The sequence below is a fragment of the Periplaneta americana genome, chromosome 16 (genome assembly GCF_040183065.1).
Source record: "Periplaneta americana isolate PAMFEO1 chromosome 16, P.americana_PAMFEO1_priV1, whole genome shotgun sequence".
In the NCBI taxonomy this organism is placed as follows: Eukaryota; Metazoa; Arthropoda; class Insecta; order Blattodea; family Blattidae; genus Periplaneta; species Periplaneta americana.
The window spans coordinates 4,715,944-4,739,778 of NC_091132.1; the positions used below are offsets into that span (position 1 = coordinate 4,715,944).

The window sequence follows — 23,835 nt, forward strand, 5'->3', positions numbered from 1 at the left end:
AAAATGATTTAGAAAGTCATGTACCATTGGCCCATGGGGGAAGCTGCACATCTCCAATCTTGGTACCATCATGTCTGTAGCCAAAGTTGATTCCAAAGGTGTTCACTAAGAAATCTCCGCCTTTCTGCACATCATAGAACGCTGGAATAACCTCCTTGAAGTCTGACATGTTTGTCAACACATTCTTCCACACGTCAGGTACACTAGATCAAAAATAAAGCTCTTAGGTGATGGAGATAACAAACACATGAAATGTCTGAATAATCTCAGCATAAAGTTCAGTAACTTTAACCACATAATCTATGAAGGGAAGAAATGAGCTGCTGTAGAAATCTCGATCTGATGTCTAACAACAAACAATTAAAGAAAACGTGACAGATAAAAAGGGGAGACTGTCGTACCTTGAGCATAGTGTACGTTAAAACAATTTTTTGTTTCTGATTTTTGCTGCTACCTAGCCGACTAGGTAGCTCTGGTCATAGTTCCGGTTTGATTTATTACAAAGTGTGAGTTCTATGGACGAAACAATTTTTTTTGGTACCAAAAGTAAATATTTCGTTCATTGTTATATGTTTTCTAACACGAAATCAAATTGTATTTGTAACTATCAATCAAGTACAGTGTGTTCCCTATCATCTGGTGATTAAATTCATATGTTAATTTCCAACATTTATTCTCATCTTTAGTTCAGGCAACCATATTTGTTTAAACGTGCACCCTCTTGTATCTTGAAACATAAAACATCCTGTACCAAGGAACATGATGCTATCACAGTCTACTATATACAGTCGCGAAGCTCAATATGTAATAAAAATGCAAACATGGGTAGTTGCCCACCACTAGGATCGCTACTATCGCCTCATCATCGCAGATCTCTCTCCTAGCAGCCGACAAAATATGTTACACTTTCGTCGTCGTGTTCTTTTGGAAAAATTAACACCTTCCTTCCATTATTGAAATATTAAATGCATAAAGTTAATTTATTATTTTAATGAAGTATATTAAATTCCACCATAAACTCGAAGATACCTGCAAGAAATAGGTTAATATAATTCTTGTTTGTGCAAAACGAACTGAAATTTACTATAATAGCTTCACTCATTCAATATTATAGAGATAATTAACCATGAAACCAATAAATATTAATTTGCATTTCCCTTTACAACAATGATAATGGAAATATGAATTAATGGAGTAACTTACGTGTACCGGTACTTGTAGTGTAGGCTTACATAGTTAACAAAGTGGGATGAGGTTAAGCAATAATAATCACACCAGAATTGGAAATAAAACGTGATCAATAAATTTTATTGTAACAGACTTTTTCTACGTCTCTAGTAAAGCAACAAATAAAAATAACAACAAAATTAACAGCTATAATTAAAAACATATCCTTTGAAGAAAAAAATAGGCCTAAGCAATGATAATCCCACCAGAATTGAAAATAAAACGTGATCAATAAATTTCATTAAAACAAAATTAATTTTTCTACGTCTTTAGTAAAATAACACATAAAAATAATAACAAAATTAATAGCTACAATTAAAAATATATCCTCTGAAAAAAAAAAAGTAGACCTAACCTTTATTTCTCTGGAAATTTAGCAGCCCAAGTGACAGAACTTTAACCGGTATCTAATGTCCTTTCGGTTAGACTGAAACATTTCATTGTGAAATTTAAGGATATAATGTATTCTAACAGTCACAAAGAACTTCAAATTAACAGTTTTGTTTCTGCACAGCATTCTTGTGGAAACCCAGGAACCTTTCTGAATCTTTCGGAAATCGGAAAAAGGATAACTCTGACCTCTTTCTCTTACTGTTGCTACAATTTATAGCACTACAAACATCTCCTCCTTGTCCCATATTATTATTCCAATTATTATATTTTAGCCATTAACATTTTCATTACAACCAATAACGAACATTTCACAAGCATCAATGTGAAATACGCAACGAGCTAGCACTCGATTGAAATACGACACAGTCCAAAGTCGACCGTGGACAGTCTATTGTTTCTAGTTGCTAACCGCTTGGAGCGCTTTATCACGAGATTTGCAAAAAAACACCTCAAGCTTCGCGACTGTATATAGTAGACTGTGATGCTATCGGTATTTGTTTTTCTTTTATTTTAAGATCATGTCACGAAGTAAGTCTGGAGTTAAGAGGCCCCCAATTGATCCGGATGCCTTGAAAAAAGCTGTTGAAGCAGTTATGGTTCCTCCAGGGAATAAAATCTCAATCAAAGAAGCCTGCAAATGATGGCAAATACGTTTTTTAAATGATTGTGAGTTTTTACAGCTATATTCCCTGTGTTCCAATATTCCAAGGTACAAGAGGGTACTTTCCATGGTACACGAACCTGTTATACCATGGAACACTACATATTCCTTCATTTTATTTTTTCACCCTTAATGAATCTGTAAAACGGGAAAATGCCTGTAGGAAGTTGTAAAGGAATCTTCAATAATCATTTCAAGCATTTTTTCATTTACAAAAAAATTCATTTTTCAAAATTAAAAAAAAAAATGTTGTTGTTTTCTAATGCCAGGCGTTTGACAATAAAGTCATTTGACCTCTTGCACTCCAATATTTTTCAAAGATATTATCATGGTCAGCCACTGAAGCACAGATTTTGAGGTGTTCCGAATCCATTTCTTGGTTTGAGTTGCACAATGGGCAGTTAGGGGACTGATATATTCCAATTCTATGCAGGTGTTTGGCCAAACAATCATGGCCTGTTGCCAATCTAAATGCAGCTACAGACGAGTTTCGTGGTAAATCGGGAATTAACTGTGGATTATGATGCAGAGAGTTCCATTTTTTCCTTTGGGATTGTGTTATCAAATTTTGTTCGTTGAAGTCTAAGTATGTAGATTTAATAAATCTTTTCAGAGAGAATACGTAGATTTAGTAACAGGTCTCGTTTCCCAGGATTCCACAATGGGATGGTATCCATTCTTTTATTGAGTGATATTAATTGAGAGAGCATTTTAGTTATTTCTGCTGTTTGAGATGAAGGTGTGTGTTTAGAGACTATTGATAGAATAGCTGCTTTGGAGTCTGACAATATAACTGCATTCTTAAATTTATTGATGTGGCATAGAAGATTCCTGAGACTTTCACTTATTGCAACGATTTCTCCATCAAAACTTGTTGTTCCATATCCAAGAGATCTATAAAGTGAGAAGAGACAAAAAATAAAATGTGAAAAGTGATTCAAGGTACAACAGTTTCCCCTACTATTCTAGTTTTTCCAGTGGTAAAGCAAAACTTCTGAATTTTCACAGTGTTTCTCAATTTTTGACTTTTTTTAAAATTCCCTTTATCACAACCAGTTTCCTTATGTTTCATATACTGTTGGGAGCAGAAATACGTTTTTGAGTATTCAACCATGTCCTGGAACTTGAAATTGTCAACATTTCGGAAGTACATACAAGTTCCATCATCAGCACAGAAAGGTAAGACCAATGATGACTTAGGAAAAGTAATAATTAGCTGATGTGTATAAAGGAAACTAATTGCTAAATCATATGAGACACTTGTTAATAACTTCAACATACATTACAAATGAATGTGGAACGGAATTATAAATGACAGATCTTGTGGTAAATGTGTGAAAATTCTCAGATGCCAGGATTCAGTCTTGTGGTTGTCTCAACATCACAGATTTGTGCAGCTGGCTTAAGCCAAACACACCTGTATATTGAAATCAATTTTTTTATTACAGATACTAACACAATATTTAACTGTATACACTTGGTTCTGTGTGTTTTGAAAGAACATTAACTATAATTTCGCTTCAAATACATTTTTAATTTCACATTCAAAGCTGAAATTTAATGCTCATATTATTTAATTAAATATGCTTCTTTTAATTTTCTATAGTGTATTTTTTTAGTTCCTATTTTTAGTGCAAACATTACAGATGTGGGAGGATTAAAAATATGCAAATTAGAGTTTTAAGAATATCGAAAACAACAATTAATTAATTAACCGAAGCCCTTTAGGATAGGATAGGAAGAAGAAGACGAAGAAGAAGAAGAAGAAGAAGAAGAAGAATTAACCAAATACTCAGAATATTGGATTTTCTCAATTTGTTTTCTAATATGTCAATAAACATCTATAAAGTTATTAACACTATTATCTTAAATGTCAATAGTTTTGCAGCTCAGTATGTACTGCAAGTTCATAGTTTGGACCTTCTTCTCTACAGAGAACACATTTTGGGCTGTATAAATTCCAATTCTGAAAATATGCTGCCAAACAGTCATGTCCAGTTATTAGTCTGAACAAAGTCATTGCTGTTCTTCTAGAAGAATTAGGAATCAAATGTTTATTTAAAAAAATGAAGAAAAAAAATTCAAATAGACTTAATTGGCACATTGAAACTAAAGAACGATTTTCAAAACAACACACTGATTTTCGACATATCATTCAACAAGTCAACACGTTGCCTTACTTAGTCAACATATGAAGGATGCACTGGATAGAAGAGAAACACCACTTGCAGTGCATGTATACTTAAAAAATGCCTATGATTCAATATGGAGAGTAAAATTTTTTTGGAAAATTGTCGAATCTAGATAACAAAAGAATGCTCAAGTGGATATAAAATTTTGTAAATTGAAGATTTTATACAACAGAATTTGGGAATACTTACTTACTTACTTACTGGCTTTTAAGGAACTCAGAGGTTCATTGCCGCCCTCACATAAGCCCGCCATCGGTCCCTATCCTGAGCAAGATTAATCCAGTCTCTACCATCATATCCCACCTCCCTCAAATACATTTTAATATTATCTTCCCATCTACGTCTCGGCCTCCACAAAGGTCATTTTCCCTCCGGCCTCCCAACTAACACTCTATATGCATTTCTGGATTCGCCCATACATGCTACATGCCCTACCCATCTCAAACGTCTGGATTTAATGTTCCTAATTATGTCAGGTGAAGAATACAATGCGTGCAGTTCTGTGTTGTGTAACTTTCTCAATTCTCCTTAACTTCATCTGTCTTAGCCCCAAATATTTTCCTAGGCACACCTTTGCTGTGGTCATGCCAGAGAATCAGTTCCATTCTGAGGCTTATTTTGAGATTTTGTAACAAGCTGTTTTTTACGGTGATGGGTTGTTAGTCCTTCGCCCAACCCCCAAGCTGGAGGACCACCCCTCATCAGCTGTCCGCAACTGCTTATTCAATATATTCACAGCTACCCTCCATATCTGGAGGCCGTCTCCTCGATCTGCAACCTGAGGACGTGCCATGCCGTGGTGATACGGACCCACAATACATAGGAATATTAAATTTGGGAATAGTTTTTCAAAATATATATATATATATATAAAAAAAAAAGTCCCTCAAGGTTCAGTATTAACTACGATACTACTTGCATTATAATTAATAATCTTCGTTCTAAAGTGCAACAAATACCAGGAATTCAACCAGCATTATTTCCAGATTTTATACTTTTATAGATTTTATTGCCAAGAAAACATTTCAAAATAATATCCTCTAAAGCAAGTGGAGTCCTTAAAAATTTGGAACACATTACAAGATCAAAACTGCATCTACAAAACCAATCGACACTCTGAGAGTTTTAATGTTGGTCTGCAACAAATGACAAATTTTGAAGAAAGCTCTGCTTTTAGACAATACATTTCTTTTGGCATGTACTTGGCTATTCGTCATTCATCTATATGAAGTTAGTTGTGTAGACCAATTTACTGACAGAGTTGCTGCCATAGAAGGCTGGTCTACACTACATCTGTGATGAGAGAAGATGATGATGAAGATTTGTAGGGATGTAGTAAGCTTTCAAAGAACACTCTCATGTTACCTCGCCAGCCCAACACAAGTTAAAAATCGGGGGTATTCTGGGAATCAAACTCAGGTCCACAGGAGTATAAGTCCAGCACTCTAGCCACTAGACCACTGTAGCAGCTTTCAGGCAGTACATTAGTTCCCTCTATTTACCTGTTAAACATACGGTCTGGGTGATCGAATCTTCCATTCTGTAGGCACAGCATGTAATGAGGATACTTCCTCACTAAGTAGAACAGGACGAATCCTGGTGCTGAGTAATGAGATCCATATAAGAATTTTGGTGGAGACATTTCATCACAACGCTCCTGTAAATGCAAAGAGAATGGGCAGGTGATTCTTACTGTTTGCACTGATCTTCTTACAAGACACAGTACTACACAAATAAACAACAAGTAAAGCTAGAAGGTAAATGAGGCAATTTTTGTGGTCTAGATAATGCTGTTATTTTAGTAACTATGTGCTGAACAAACTGTACAACATGTGACCAAATGAAAATAATTTGTTTCACGTCACGTTTTAATCAATATTGATTAGTTCAAACTGAATTGTGAAAGCTACAGATATTTCTTAAGTATCCTTGTTACCATGAGATTAAATCCAGGTCACTGGTGTTTAACATCGTCGTGAATCACATTCAAGTTAATATTTATGAAGAACAGTCTGTCTAAAACGGATCAATTGGAAATATTAATTCAATTTCTTGGTGCTAATTTTTTTCAAAATTACAGGCAGTTATATTAACTTCACTGCAGCGATATATAATAAGAGACCAGGAAAGGCAATAACAGATGTTATCATCAATGGTGCTCGGTCTTTTACTAAATTACATATTCCACTTTTTTTCTTCTACAGATCTAGCAAACACAAATCACCTTAAATATTTTATTTTACTCTTCTTCCCCTACAAGAAGAAGTTGCCATAAAGACAAAGAGAAATGAACAAAAGGTGTAAAAAAAAAAAAAATAAAGAAAAAAGAAAATTGATAAAATGGATACTTTAACCTGACTCCCTTTGGTTAATTAAAATTTAACTTCAATTGAATTTCTGCAATAAAGTGGCAAATTAGCATTAAGAAAGTGGACAATCGTACTACAGTCAGTTAAGATGTGAACTACGGTAAGGTTAGTTAGAGACGCTTGGGTTTTCGTCCAGAGCTGGCCCGGCTATTAATGTTTGTTACCGCGAGGAACATCTGTGCATCTCCAGCACTTTGAGGCCTACAATCCTACTGTTACAATGCTTAAAATTTACAGTATTTTTCAAGCTCACATTCATTCCTGAAAATGTCCTGCATTTATTGCAACACACATCTGACATCTTTTTATGAAATTTGCAGTCACTCTCGCAAGTTCTTCAGCATTGATAGAATTTATTGCATCTCTTATATTCAGTTTAAGTTCGTTTATGGAGTGTGGGTTTCTTGCATTCTGTAGGGCCATAATTTAAGTAATTTTATCGCTACATGAGCAGAACTTTAACTTATTCCAGTCTGAGGGATTTTTGAGGGGTGTGTTCCAATGCTTCACCAATCTTTCGACAGAACATGACATTCTCTTTTCGGTTTTACACTGCTTACCGAACCTGTCCGCATGAACTTCTTATAGCCTTCTTATTGTACTGACCGCTGGAACAGGTCTCTCTGGAAACTTTTCCCGAAATCTGCATCTTGTCACCGCACAAGATTTTCGTTTCCATATGTATGTATTGTACATAGATACGTACGTTCATTACAACAGTAGCCTATATGGAGCACTTTAAACTTAACTTAAACTTGATGCTCTATCCACTAAGCCACACCGGATTCCCATCCCGATGTCGGATTGAATCCTCTCAGTTTAAGTTCCACCTCTTGGGTTCCCTCTAGTGGCCTACCCTCATGCACTGCGTCATAGATGTATGACAGTGGCACAATGTCCACACATGTGCAGAGGGATCCCGGCCAGTTAGTCACAACGAGTGCACCTCTGCACATGTATGGACTTCGTGCCATTGTCATATATATATTCATTTATTTATTCATTTGTTGATGAACATAATAGGCAAAGCCCAATTACAATGTTCACGACTAACAAATTAATTGATAAAACATAAACAAGGAAAAGGAAGCATACACTTATGAAAAACTGAAACATAATAGAAAAAAGAGAAAGAAAAAAGAGAAATTGAAATAAGGTGTGAAAGTAGCTTCAAATTAACTAACAACAATATTCTGTAAAATATGATAACAAATAATTCTGTATCTAGAGAAATTCATATTGAAAATATCAACATTCGGATGAGGATGTAATTTATTGTATAACTGTAACATTTGGAAAACTGGGGAATTTTTGTGGGATTCAGTATTTGTCCTTGGTATGTAAAACAAATTTCGAAATTTCGTTTTAAGCTTAGGTGCATATAATGTTATATAATAAAATAAACCAACACAGTCCAACTTATTGTTAATAATTTTATAAAGAAAGTTTAAAGATTGACAATTTCGTCGAATTTGCAAACTAGTAAAATGGAAATGTTGAAGCACTGTAGCATAACTCTCATAGGTAGGATAATCATTATAAAGTCTGTAATATAACCATTTTAGAAATTTATTTTGAATTTTTTCTAGTAACAGAATATATTTGTTAGTAACTGGGTTCCAGATAACAGATATATGACACAGTGCATGAAGGTAGGCCATTAGAGGGAACCCAAGAGGTGGAACAAACTGGGAGGATTCAATCCGACATCGGGATGGGAATCTGGTGTGGCTTAGTGGATTGAGCATCAGCACGTAGAGCTGAAAACCCGGGTTCAAATCCTGGTGCCAGAGAGAATTTTTGTCTGTTCTACTCATCTTTCATTAAACTTTTAAGATTACAACTTTCATTGCCAACTTACTTCTTACAACACAACACAACTAAAGTGAAACTGCAGTGTCACTCATTGCTCGCATGTCGAGAACGCGGAGGCACTATTCCTGGTGATCATGCCATCTCTTGGCAGGGAATGGCTTCTGCAAAACCCAAGCATCCCCAACTAACCTCACTGTATAGTTAAGGACAATTACTCAGTAACATTAACAATACCAACCTTCAGCCTGGCCAAGCGAACTTCATTCAGTGCTCCAATTGGTTTAGAAAGATCTCTGTAAGATTTAGGATCATCTAAATCCAGTTCTGAGGAACTATAATCTTGAATCACCCAGGGAAAGACAGGGTACTGAGTTAAGTCGTTGAAAGTTCTGTCCGCCAAACTGCAACAAAAATCAATATACAAAGTAGCAGTTGTGGAGGTGATGAAGTTATGACAGTAGAATCCTAAGGGGGATCTGAACTAAGCAAAAACTGATTTTCAGGAATTAATCGCACCGCAAACTATTCAATAAAGAAAGAATGAAAAAATTTGTTACTGTATTGTAAATATACAATTTAAACTATTCACATTATGGTGTTCCTTTATGTTTTAGATATAATGCAGCCTGAAGGCTTATTGTGCTTCTTCGTGAAATTAGAGAGTAAGATGGTATTTGATGAGACATGTCGCATGGGATTAATTGACGTTCGCTTTATAGTTGGGAAAAACCTTGGAATAAACCCAACCATGTAATCAGGTCAAGCAAGATTAGAACTCACGTCCTACGCCTGAGTGCAGCTTCAGATCTCGAGTCCAACTTATTGATGTCTGAGCTCACAACGTCACAACTCGGTTTCCCCCACCCATTTCTACTGGCCCCTCTGTAAAGGCTAGTGACTGAGCTGTTACGCTTTTTAATGAAAATATTTTCTGTACAGAATTAAAATTTCGCGTAATATTACACAACTTTTTAAAATAATTTAAAGAAAAAGGTCCAGTTAAGTAAGTAATTGTCACGTGATTTCCCCCGTTTCGACGACCCTGCAACATAACCATTCAATCGGACAGTAGTCATATGAAAGCAAGGATGATATTTCTTGTGATGTCATAATATAACCTAAATAAAAAGATGATAATCAATACCAGAATATTACATACGGAAGTAAAAATTGAAACAAAGCTGCAAATAATAGCTGGATGCTTGAATTATATTATATGGAGAAATAAACATCTTAAAGAACTAAAAGGAAGTATTTATAAAGCAGCATTAAGACCAATATTAACTTAGTCAGCTTAAACACGACTAAAAAATATGCCGGCTATTAAAGAAAATAGAAAATGGCTGTTCTCAGAAAAACAGTAAAGAAAAGCAGATATGACAGAGTAAGACATAATAACATCTGAGAAAAATGTAATATTCAAGCAATAGGTGACTGGATCATGATGGCACAATCACGTAAGCTTATATCTAGAATGTCACAACAGTAAGAATAGAGAGGGATGGATTAGCCAGAGGAAAGAGAAATCCTGGCTGCTCTGAGAGAATATGGAAGGATTCTGTACGAAACTGCCTTTACGCCTACAATGAGTCAGAAGAAGATGAAAGAAGAAGAACACTGGAAACATCAATTCTGAAATCATGGAATCAACAGAACCAGTGATTTAATGCATGAACAGTAATGTTAAGGATGATGATGATGATGATGATGATGATGATTTACTTAATTTAAACTCCACTTACACAAAAAATTATTTTCAGTAAACAACAAAAAATTATTTTCAGTAAACAGTCTTAAAGTAGGATCCGTGAAGCAATTAAGGCAACATCTTCGGTACCGTGAATTTAAAACCTGGTGTGGATACCCTCAGAAAGGAAAAGGAGTTGTATTGCTTGAAGTATCTGCAGCCAACTCGTGGATCATCAAGCATGACGGATTATGAAGTTCTGAATGGAGAGAAATGCTAAAACTGACTGCGATGGTGGCACCAGTTTGTTCTCTCCCTGGTCGCTCTACAGGCACAACTCACTGTAGGCACTGCAGTGAATATGAAACTTTACCACATGTGCTTGGGAGTTGCCCACACGGAGAAGTACTCAGAATAAAACGTCACAACATCATACGTTCTATGATCGCAGATGCTCTTCGATCCAAAAATCTACATGTTCACGAGGAAGTTCATTGTATTGCTGATGGTGGGAACAATTGTAGGATCGATATCATAGCTATAAATAGGAATAAACAGACAGCCGAAATAATTGATCCTACGATCAGATTTGAAATCTCAGCCACTCAACCATCTGAAGTGAACGAAGAGAAAAAGAAAATGTATGAGCCCACGTTCAGTACCTATCGGCGAAATATAACATTGACAAAATCACAGTTGCCGGTCTCTTCTTCGGAGCGAGAGGCACCATCCCGAAAGCCTTTGTAAAGTGGAGGGAAAAATACAAGCTGACAAGAGATCAAGATGCCATCGTCACCACCATAATAAAATTTTCTGTAGCGATATTTCGTCAGCATCTTTATGGCGTACATTCAATTTAAATTATACTTGGTTCAATTTTTTTCTTATGTCTTTATTACTTTTGTCTGAAACCTGTTTATATAATTTTTCATTTTAAATTTTATTGCGAGCTATTCCGTGTCGCAGGGCAAAACCCAAAATATTGGGTCAGACTACTAAATTAAAATTAATAATTATTGTACATTACCCGGACCACTACTGTTTCAACATCATGCCAACCATGAACATGTGTCATAACGAAATAATAATAATAATAATAATAATAATAATAATAATAATAATAATAATAACAACAGCAGCAACATATCCAGTAACGAACTAAGCCACACAATATTTCTATTAGTTTCATGTACACAGCTTCAACTTTTAAGTAGTCACAGCAAGTTGCCTTCATACCTGTTCAGATACAGGAGATAGTCGTAATTCGACAGAACTCCATTCTGCCACTGCAGAGTCATCATCTCCTGCTCCGTATTCTCCAAGCGCAAAGAACGTTGGTTCAAAAGCCCACTGTACAAGGCATCTCTGTCTTCTTTTGATTTGAAAGTCAGATATAGATGAGACACTTGGCTATTATTTTCACAGTATATTTCCAGTCCCTAAAAATTATAACTGGGATTCAGTAAAAAAAGAACTGGAAAGCATATTACAACACTTCTATCTGTCGCACAAAAGAAGTTCGTAAATTCATACATCATAAAATTAAACTTTTCTAAACTTTGGGTAAAGAGCTTTTTTTTTAACAACAACAACAATAATAATAATCTTATTTATTATTACAATTATTATAATCAGGAAACTACAAAAATATATATTATTATTTTTTTAAGTAGGTTATTTTACGACACTTTATCGACAGCTTAGGTTATTTAGCGTCTGAATGAGGCAAAGGTGATAATGCTGGTGAAATGAGTCCAGGGTCCGGCAGCGAAAGTTACCCAGAATTTGCTCATATTGGGTTGAGGGAAAACCCCGGAAAAAACCTCAACCAGGTAACTTGCCCCAACCGGGAATCGAACCCGGGCCACCTGGCTTCGCAGCCAGACGTGCTAACCGTTACTCCACAGATGTGGACTATATTATTATAATACAAACAAAAATACATTAAAAACGTTTACATACATCAAACCAAAATGAACATATTAAATATTTAAACAAAACATAATTATAAATCAAAGAATTTATCCCCATATGAGCAAAATCACCTTAAACCAGTGTATGGAGGGAATATTCCATTCAAACATATTAAGCTTCCTTACATAATATTTTGTCTTACTGTATCCATATTTTTTTTTTTTTATTTTATTGGGTTATTTTACGACACTTTATCAACATCTAGGTTATTTAGCGTCTGAATGAAATGAAGGTGATAATGCCGGTGAAATGAATCCGGGGTCCAGCACCGAAAGTTACACAGCATTTGCTCGTATTGGATTGAGGGAAAACCCCGGAAAAAACCTCAACCAGGTAACTTGCCCCGACCGGGATTCGAACCCGGGCCACCTGGTTTCGCGGCCAGACGTGCTGACCGTTACTCCACAGGTGTGGACTATCCATATTTGGGGCCATGGCGCCAATGTGGACAAAATACTTATTCTGCATAAAAAGACCCTAAGAATTATTACTGGATCATCCTGTGATGCCCACTGTAGTAGACCTTTGATCCAAAATCTTAAAATACTTACTGTTATTAATCAGTATGTATATTTTACACAACTGTCTGATATTCACAAAGATGAATTTAAATAACTTTGATTTACAACGTAAATTTCAAAGTTACTTCACTGCTAATGTAAGGCTGACTAGAAGTAAATAATAGTTCAACATTATTGCAATAGATAATTTAATAGATTGCCAAAAAGTATCCATTCTGCTAGCTTAGAAAAATTCAAATCAGTTTTTAAAATATTGGCTTATTGCCAATACATTTTATAAAATTAATGAGATTTTTAATTCAACACCTAACATAGTATTTCAATATGTTTATCTATGTATACTTTGACTGTCCAGGAAACTAGTTTTTTGGGCAATAAAAGTGATTGATTGAAACTGTCATCTGACAAAATTATATCATATTTAACAAGCTATTTCCCAGATTTTTTGCTTGAAGTATTTTTCGAATTAATGTATATCTGCGCAAAAAGAATAACATTCCTTCAAATTAATTGATGAACTAGTGGACTTACTCGTGTTAAATATGTAATATTCGTCCGGCTTACAGCTCTTTCAGTGCATCATGCACCATCATTAGAGCCTACTAGATCGCGGCGTCATCTCGAACTTCTCTGCCTGTTAGGAGGGTGTGTTTTATTGTTGGAATGTGTTGGATTGTGGAGTCGAATAGTGCGTGTGTACTGAAATTGATCTGTGTGTTGAGGATTTGATCGGGGTGTGTTTTAGTGTGTTTGTATATTTCGTATTGTTCTAGTGTGTTGAGTTTTTGGTTCTTGGATTGTGCGTGTAGGATTTCCATGTCCGTATTTATGTTATTGTATGTATGGTTGGCATTGGTTATGTGATCGGCGTATGTAGATGTGTTGTGTCCTCTGGTTATAACTTTAATGTGTTCTTTGTAGCGAGTTTGGAATGATCTGCCTGTCTGTCCTATGTAGAACTTGTCGCAACTATTACATGTGAGTTTGTATACACCTGTGTGGTCGTATTTATTTGTTTGTGTTTTTTGTGTGTTGAGATGTCTTTGTAGTGTGTTTTCTGTTCTGTATGCTATGTTGTATTTCTGTTTTCTGAATGAAGATGCGATCTTATGTGTGTTTTTGTTTTCATATGTTAGTGTGATGTATTTCTTGCATTCTTGTGTTTGTGTTGTGTTTTGTGTATTTATGTGTTTGTTAAGTTTTTGTTTTGTCTTCCTTATGATGTTGTCTATTATGTTTGGATTGTATCCGTTTTCTTGTGCTATGAATTTGATTGTGTTCAAATCCTCAACACACAGATCAATTTCAGTACACACGCACTATTCGACTCCACAATCCAACACATTCCAACAATAAAACACACCCTCCTAACAGGCAGAGAAGTTCGAGATGACGCCGCGATCTAGTAGGCTCTGATGATGGTGCGTGATGCACTGAAACAGCTGTAAGCCGGACGAATATTACATATTTAACACGAGTAAATCCACTAGTTCATCAATTAATTATATTCAAGTGTTAAAAGTGGTGTACGCAAGATTCAAAAATGGATTTCTTCAAATGTTTCTGAGCAAATACTGGTTAAAACGATGTGTCAAGATTCCCTTTCATTTTATTGTCGTTGCACCTTGAAAAACTGCAAAACTTTTCAGGAGAAGCAAAAAAATTACAACTTTCCAGAGAGGTTATATAAAATGGTTTTTGTTTTTCCATTATACAAGCAAAACCACTGAGTATTCACTTACCAGATTATAAGTAACGATTCCCTACAGCTTTCTGATTTCTGCCTAAAATGTCACATGCAGGTTTTTCAAGGTGCAACGATGATATGTTTTTGTAATAATTCAGTTCATTTATCATGTTATATTTTTGTAACTATTATTCAAAAGACATACCCAAATAAAATCATTTAATATTCATTCAAATAAAAAGATAAACTTCCAATTTCTGGATTATAAACAAATCATCTCTGCCACAATATACACTGGTGGCCATAATTCTGGAAACTTTTTGTTTTTGTACTGAATTATTATAACACGTGTATTTATTCACAGATTTATACGGTTTAAAATATTCCTCGTGACTGATTCATCAATTATGGAGTTATAATAAATATATTATATTAAATTATTAATATTTTAACAATAAATAGTCATTATGTGGGGAATTATGTTTTTGTCGTTTAAGATCTGAATATTAATTTCTGATTTCATTATAATTTTCCATTATTTACTGTAACAAAAATTGGTCCAATTTTTATTTTAAGATTATTTTTTATCATTAGGAGCATTGTTGAGCACTATTTCATAAAATATGGACATTACTAATGTTTTTCTATCATTAGTCTGACAAGATTTCGTTGGGTTAATACCTGATTGCTTTACCACAAACTTTATTGATAATAATTTTATCACAATTGTTCCACGAAAGGATTGGACATCTTCTAAACGAAGTAGGGCAGTCACACTTCGAGAAGAAGGCTACACATTCAAGGAAATTGCAAGGAAGCTTGGTAATGGTGCTACAATGTGTGGCGTCCAGAAGGTATGACAGAGGTTGAAATCCACAAAATCTTGTAAAACAGCACCTAGAACTGGTAGAAAACCTAAAGTAAGCCCAAAATATGTGAGACAGATTTCTCGATTAGCATTGAAAGATCGAAGGAAATCTTCTAAAGAGATAAGGAAGTTCTACACAACAGTGAACGTAATATTTCTGCGAGAACTCTTCGAAGGAAGTTATCTGACAATGAATTGAAAGCAAGAGCACTCAGAAAAAAGCCACTTCTCAACAAAAGACAACGAGAAAATCGTGTAAATTGGTGCAAAAATCATCAATCATGGACCAGTGATGACTATGCGAAAGTGATATGGAGCGATGAAACAAGGATTTCTATATTTGGAAGTGACGGAATCAAATACGTTCGTCGACGAAATGGAGAAGCTTTGAATCCCGAGTGCCTCATCGCAACCATGAAACATCCTGTTGCTGTCATGATCTGGGGATGCATGTCCAGCAATAGAGTAGGAAGACTTCAGATATTTCAAGGGAACTTGAACACGGAAAAATACAAAAAAAGATAATATGAAAGTGAAATTGAGACTATCCATTGCCGACTTATACCCAAATTGTGATGACTTTGTATTTCAACAGGATGGTGCTCCATACCATACTGCCAAGAGTGTTATGCATTGGTTTCAACAGAAAAACATCAAGGTGTTAAAGTGGCCTGGGAATAGTCCTGACCTTAATCCAATTGAAAACTTGTGGTCAAGGTTTGGTGTCTAAAAAAAAATTGCAGCATCAAAACTGAATTCATTGATGCCATTATCCACAGCTGGTTTCGGATCATCAGCAAGGAAGAACTGCAACGTCTAGTGGACTCAGTGCCCCCCATAATTGATGCTGTCATTAAAAATAAAGGTTATCTCACAAAGTACGAACTGTTTACAGAGTGAAGGAAAAAATAACCCGAAATTGTTTCTAAGTGTTAATGTATAAATATATGTTTTCTCATACATATTATGATATAAAGTCATGTATTTTCTATAAAAAATAGAATAGACAATGTTTGTTTGACGAGTTCAGTCACGAATAACATTTTAAATTGTATTCATGTGTGAATAAAAACAGATGTTATGACAATTCAGTACAAACGCAAAAAGTTTCCAGAATTATGGCCACCAGTGTAGACCATAAATTTTATTGTTTCAATATGGGACCATCTCTGAATCTATCGGTCTATCGTATCTGTTTAAAGTTTAAAACTATTTCTGCAAACATATATTCTGGCACATGTTCTTGATAGTGTGAAAATTATTGAGAGAAATATATCTGGCAAAATACTATAAATGAATTACCAGTATCTGATAATATTTACCAGACATAACTTTCATTTCTGTGTTCCACTTACCACATGCCTTAAAAGAAATCTCCTTTGTATAAGTCTTCTGATATCTTGCAGGCGTATCTTAAGGACCGGGTACTATAGTAAAGAAACGAGCTGATAAGAAATCCATTACATTCACACATAAAACATGGGTCATATTAAACTGATCAACAGCGAGACTAAAGTCATGTTAAACAATGAAATATTGTTGTTTCAGTGTCATAATTTTCTTCATTTCTAGGACATTATATCTTATTAAGGGAGGCGATTGGTGAAAACTTGATAATTGTTGGTCAAAAATCACAATTTTTTTTTTGTATAAAATGAAGCTATGATGCCTACTTCACACTTCGACGAAGTTTTAGAACACTGTGGCAGCTGTTTCATTAATAGTGCTATCTTTAAAAAGGTTCCGTTCATTAAGTTAAAAATGCATGCAAACTTTTAAACTCTTTTCCCATACATTTTTTTGTCCAATTCTCTGCATTCATATTACTAAGGATTCCACAAATGTTATACGAGGAAACTGAAATTTTTAGTGCATGTTCTTTAAAGTATACTTGGACCTACAAAAGACTTCTGACACAGTGGATTGGAATAAAATGGTGGGGATCCTAAAGAAAATAGGTGTTCAGTAATCATTATACGAAATGAGTCAAAGTTACGATAGGAGAAGAAATGTTAGAAGGAAGTAAAATTGGTAGAAGAGTACCACAAGGATGCCCTTTATCACCTACCCTGTTCAACATCTACTTGGAAGATTTAGTAAAGAACTGTTTTCAGAACATGGGAGGAGTGATAGTAGGAGGAAGAAGAATAAAGTGCATAAGATTTGCTGATGATATGGTGTTGTTAGCAGAAGAGAAAATGATACTAAAGGATATGCTACTGGAGCTAAATGACAGCTGTGAGCAGTATGGGATGAAGATAAATGCCAACAAGACTAAGACCGTGGTCACAGGTAAACTTGCGAATTTTAAATGAGGGAGTAGAGGAAGTGGACAGCTTCAAATACTTGGGGTGTACTATAAGCAGTAACATGAGCTGCTGCCAGGAAGTCAAAAGGAGGATAGCAATGGCAAAGGAAGCTTTTGATAGAAAAAGGAGCATCTTCTGCAGACCTCTGGAAAAAGAACTAAGGAAGAGACTAGTGAAGTGCTTTGTATGGAGTGTGACATTATATGGGGCAAAACATGGACATTATGTGAAGCGAATAGAAGCATTTGAAATGTGGATATGGAGAAGAATGGAACGTGTGAAATGGACAGAATAAAAAATGATGCTGTGTTGGAAAGAGTGGGTGAAGAAAGAATGATACTGAAACTGATCAGAAAGAGGAAAAGGAATTGGTTGGGTCACTGGTTGAGAAGAAACTGCCTATTGAAGGATGCACTGGAAGGAATGGTGAACGGGAGAAGAGTTCAGGGCAGAAGAAGATATCAGATGATGGACTACATTAAGATATATGGATCATATGCGGAGACAAACAGGAAGGCAGAAAATAGGAAAGAATGGAGAAAGCTGGGTTTGCAGTGAAAGACCTGCCCTTGGGCAGAACACTGAATGAATGAATGAACTTCACAAGGTTATGTTTGACATTTTTGTTTTTCAAAAAAGAAAATAATTGTTTAATAAAAAAATAAAATGTGTGCATGAAGTCTGTAAATTTGATAAATTTGAATATGGATAGATTTAATTTTTATCCCTCTGTTTTTACGAGATAAAACTAAAAAATTCGAGAACATAGAATCTTTCTAAAGAGATCAAAGGTTGTGAAAAAAGAAAATTTCTCATATGATACTTAAAATTTGAGGGATATGAAAATTTAAAGAAATGCAAATGATTATTTATTTTTTAATTTAAATAAAACGCAAACTACTGAACTTGTAAACATGGAATTTAAACACATAATTGTTGATACCAATAGGAGTATGTGTACAAAAAATCAAGTCTCTAGCTTAAAAAAAATACATAAAATAGAAATTTCACCCATCGCTTCCCTTAAATCTAGATGACAGTATTTAACACTTTGATTGCAAATTAAATGTTATGTTTTATTTAACGAAGCTCGCAACTGCAGAGGTTATATCAGCGTCACCGGATGTGCCGGAATTTTGTCCCGCAGGAGTTTTGCAAATTAAAAAATGATCTTGTTATTACTACTGATATTAACATGTACAAAACATTAGCTCTTTTAGGTGATAGGGTATCTCTCTTGAAAGTGATTTATGAAAAAACAACCACGAACAGGAAATTCACCAAGTCTTAAAACAGAAAATTCACACAATTATGGTAAATTATAATTTTAATTACCCCAACCACAAGATTGCACAAAAAACACACATACGCACACAGTATGAGAGATATAAAGAAAATGAGCACACACAAAACACAAGCGAAATAAAAAACAAACATTTATAAAAGTATAATAATTAAACCCGTTTTCAGGATATTTGAAAATGCATGTTAAATTTTGGAAACATTCTACTTCATGAATGTTATAATTTTGTTGTGTTACTGGTAATGATTTTTCTGTAACAATATACAGAGCTTACATTTCAAAACTTCCCAGTGTACATAACTATATAATTTAAAAAAAAAGTTAATTTAGATATTGAGGGGGAAGTTTAAAACCCGTCTTAGTTGCATATTAAGTTTCATCCCCTCACTCAACTCAAGCTGAAGTTACTAAAATGAAATAAGAAAAGTTTCCCCTGATCAAATCTAATCTCTATATAGTACTAGTTTGGAAGCAACTGATATCAGTACTAAGAAAATGCAATAATTCAGTAAGTTACACACCAACTCACAGATTCTACATTGTTGTAAGGCTGGAAGTAAAGTCTTGAAGACGTGAGCAAAATCCTCCCAGGGTTCACAACAAGAGGTGTGATTTTGCTTCCTTGTGTCTCCAGAATTACCTTCTCATACAAATCTTCTAACCACAACGTGTCGAAACTTACACGGCTCTGGCGAGAGTATACAATAGCAGCTATCTGTAAAAAAAAAATATATAATACCACAGGACTTCAATTACAAAAAAAAAAACTTAGCCTATCACCTGCGAACTTCTTGATTTTCAGTATGAACATGATTGCCAAATTTTGTATGCTTTAACAGATAACAGATTTACGCCATACACATTCTTGTATATTTTGTGAAGATACCATTCACCCATCTCTTCTGACACTACACTACTGGTAAGTATCTCACTTACCATACTGTTCTGTTCAGCGGCTGGCAATGTTGAAGCACGGTGAAGTTGACATATCTGTGGCAGACAATCTTTGGCCCGAGCATAGTTCAAGAGGAAGAGGAACTTGTGTTTTTTCTAAAGAGAAAAAGATACATCATTTGAGTATTAAACAAAAAAAGTCAAGTGTAGTAAGTTATGTAATACCTATACAGCATCAAGCCAAGAGACTGGATTAAGAATGCAGATAAAATGGTATTTTGGATAGAATACGCACACAGTTAAATTAATATACCGTATATATTACTATTTAGTTTAGCATGACTTTGATGGTTATCTAGCATCTCAGTGAAATGAAAGCATTTTCCGGTAATTTTCATTACCAGTTCAAATTATATGTATATATATACAGGGTGTTTCAAAAATACGGGGCATAATTTCAGGTATGTATTTCCCACATGTAGACAATCAAAATAGTTCATTATAACATGTGTCCGGAAATGCTTCATTTCCAAGTTATGGCCTTCACAACATTGAAATTCACCAGAACGTTTTTCTTTCTGCAGGTCGTTGTCATTACAGAAGATGTTCAAAATGTCCACCTCCTGCTTGAATACAGACCTCACATCGATGTCTCATTGACCTGCGAACACGATCCCAAACTCCAGGAGTATTGCGTATGTCCTCAGAACATGCCACAATTCGATTCCGAAGGGATTCCAAATCAGGCACCGGAGACAAATAAACCAATGATTTTAAATGGCCCCACAAGTAGAAATCGAGAGGGTTCAGATCAGGTGAGCGTGGAGGCCAAGCAATTGGGCCACCTCTACCTATCCATCGATCAGGAAACCTTCGATCCAAGTACCGGCGAGCCGAACGACTGAAGTGTGCAGGAGTGCCATCATGCAAGAAGTGAATGTGTTGACGATTGATCAGTGGAGTGTCTTCTAAAACATGAGGTATGGTGTTTTCCAGGAAGTTTGTGTACGCCTGCCCCGTAAGTCTGTTTACAAGTACATGGGGTCCAACTAATCGATCACCAATGATACCGGCCCACATGTTGAGGGAGAACCGCACCTGGTGATGAGATGGAACAGTTGCACGTGGGTTTTCATATGCCCATACATGCTGATTGTGGAAATTTGTTATGCCATCTCGTGTGAACTGTGCTTCATCTGTAAATAATACTAAGGCAGGAAAGTTCGGATTTACACCACACTGCTGCAAGAACCACTGACAGAACCTAACTCGTGCAGGGTAATCTGCTGGTGACAGGGCCTGTACACGTTGCAAATGATAAGGATACAATTGATACTCTTTCAACAGTCTCCAGACAGTCATATGAGGAACACTGACTTGCACTGCTACCCTTCGTGTGCTGATAGAAGGAGTCATGTTCACAGCCTCCAGAATCTCCTCCTGTACTTCTGGAGTTGTAGATCTTGGTTGTCCCCTTCCCAAACCAGGAGAGTTAAATTAATTTTCCATACTCGCACAGACGGTAATGGAGACGTAGACTACAAATGTCTTCCGATCTGGACATTGTCGCTGTGGGTACCTCTCCTAGTACAAACGACGAGCCAGCGCAGCATTGCCGTCCGCCTTATCGTACATGAAGTGTATCTCTGCCAGCTCTTGATTTGAATACATGTCGCACAGTCTAACGTCTACACAACACTGAATGTAACCTTCGCCTCGGAATGAACTGTCAGAGTGCCCTCTTAATGTCTCCTTTGACGGCAACGACCTGCAGAAAGAAAAACATTCCGGTGAATTTCAATGTTGTGAAGGCATTACTCGGAAATGAAGCATTTCCGGACACATGTTGTAATGAACTATTTTGATTGTCTACATGTGGGAAATACATACCTGAAATTATGCCCCGTATTTTTTAAACACCCTGTATATAGATGTGTAAACTGTCACTTTTTTTTTTTTTTTTAGACTAGATCCTAAGATCTGTTCCAATGGGTCTCCATGACTGCAGTGACCTGATAGAGAGTAGTGCAAAACATTTCGTAGTCTAAATTTCTTTGGTGAACAAATGAGTCAGCACTATTACGCTACGGAATTGAAACATGTTAGTTACATACTGGGTGTTCAGTTCAAAGCGTGTCATGGCTCGCTGTATGCTGTCATGTGGCTAGCCGATGAGCCTAGAGAATTTAATCTTCCTACACTTCCGCAGAGGCGTATTACCTATGTGCCAGAGAAGTTGCCTAGCAAGTATGGCATTCATTCTGAAGAGTACTTACTAATACGTACAGTAACGCCGGTAGTGGCAGGAATGTGAACTGTTTCGAAACATGTAGTGAGGTGAGTTTTTTTCTTACTGTCGAGATATGGGGAGAGGGTTAAGACGATTACTTACGTATTTGTTGACATTAATTTCGACGGTCAACATGGACACGGAGCATTTGATTTGTGTTGTGGAATGTTGCCGTACGCAACCGATGATAACAAATACCCTGTGTACGACTTGGCCGCGCAAAACACAGTTCGAAAGAGGTTATAGTAGCACACAGTCCGTACAGACCGCCATCTGTTCTACGACGTTCAAGTCATACCGTACACGTTCTCAAGTTCAGATTGAACGCCTTGATTAATAGGCAACTTCTCTGACATAAAAGCTGAAACTCGCTTCAAATCGCTGACTCATCAACAGTGACGTCATAACACACTTTGAAATGAGCACCCAGTAGATTATACTGAAGGGCAATATCCATTTCTGTTGTATTTAGTATAGCATTTAGCCACAAATGTGTAACGGTTTTGCAGTCCACAGACAATCACAGAACAGACATAAGTAGGTCTATAAAGTCATATCTCATGTACCAGATTCTAGAACTTCCCTTTCTACTCCTTTTACATTGAGAAATGAATGCATGATGAGACAGTTTTTTTTGTTTTGTTTTTACAATATATCATACTATTCAATTGAAGATTGTTCTTCAAAAACACTACTCTTCAATGATGATAACAAAATGTAAATAACTTACTGCAACAAAAGAATAAGGAGCCAGGACATTTCCTGCCAGCATCTCCACATACTGCTTGCATTCAACAGCAACAACGTTGTTCATAGGAGAGATTCTAAAGGAAAGAAATGAAACAGAGCATCACAAACAATGAAAGAGCATTCGTCTAAACAAAATACACTGCTCCGTCGATATAGGAGAAAACCAATGTTTACCTACTTAGATATAACACACAGAGCAAGTCCCCTGTAATCGGCAAGCATCATGTTTAGGTAGAGCATGAAAGTCGAGGAATATTATGGACAGTAAAAAATCGATCATACAGGAATGGGTATTTAAGAGTTGTTAATTCATTATGAAAAGTGAATCTGATACAACGTTAATACAAATTAATTTTATTTCCTAGAAAGATCTATAAAATATAATAATGAATCAATGAATAGTAAATAAATAAATATATGAATAAAATGAACAAACAAATAAACACACAAATAAATAAATAAACGAAACAACAAACAAACAAATAAATAAATATTACCTTAAACTCTCCAGCAATATCCTTAATATCTGTGTCAGTTTCAAGACGCTGAATAATATTTACTTTGTCAGAAATACTCAGACATGAACATGTTTGTGACATGATGCCTCACCGGTATGCGGGGGCTTGGATTCTAGTCACAACAGAACATGTTGTACTGTTTTCTGCTTTCTTTAGACTTAAACGCATTTTACTAAATAGGGGGAGCAACTAAAAGGAAGAAAAGGAATTTTTAAAACGAATAGGATCCTGGACTCTGACCTATGCATGCTATGCAAGGACAAGCTGCACTTGGATGCTGATCACCTCAACTAACTCACAAAACGCTAGGAGGAAAATAAATATTCCCAACAATCCGGCCATTAGGAGGAGGAGGAGGAGGGTATAAGAGGAGAAGA

General features: G+C 35.6%; 1 protein-coding gene across 2 annotated transcripts in view; it reads right to left on the reverse strand.

Annotated features, from left to right (window-relative positions):
- The window catches only part of LOC138716223 (protein FAN-like), a 51,985-nt gene that overhangs the window by 23,018 nt on the left and 5,132 nt on the right, over positions 1-23,835 (reverse strand). For both annotated transcript variants that reach the window (XM_069849060.1, XM_069849061.1), the window contains 8 exons: positions 22,921-23,014; positions 19,943-20,056; positions 19,536-19,721; positions 16,750-16,821; positions 11,581-11,783; positions 8,896-9,058; positions 5,976-6,130; positions 25-203 (listed from right to left, as the gene is read on the reverse strand). In XM_069849060.1, the coding sequence (XP_069705161.1) occupies positions 25-203; positions 5,976-6,130; positions 8,896-9,058; positions 11,581-11,783; positions 16,750-16,821; positions 19,536-19,721; positions 19,943-20,056; positions 22,921-23,014 (1,166 nt within the window). The remainder of the gene's footprint in view (positions 1-24; positions 204-5,975; positions 6,131-8,895; positions 9,059-11,580; positions 11,784-16,749; positions 16,822-19,535; positions 19,722-19,942; positions 20,057-22,920; positions 23,015-23,835) is intronic.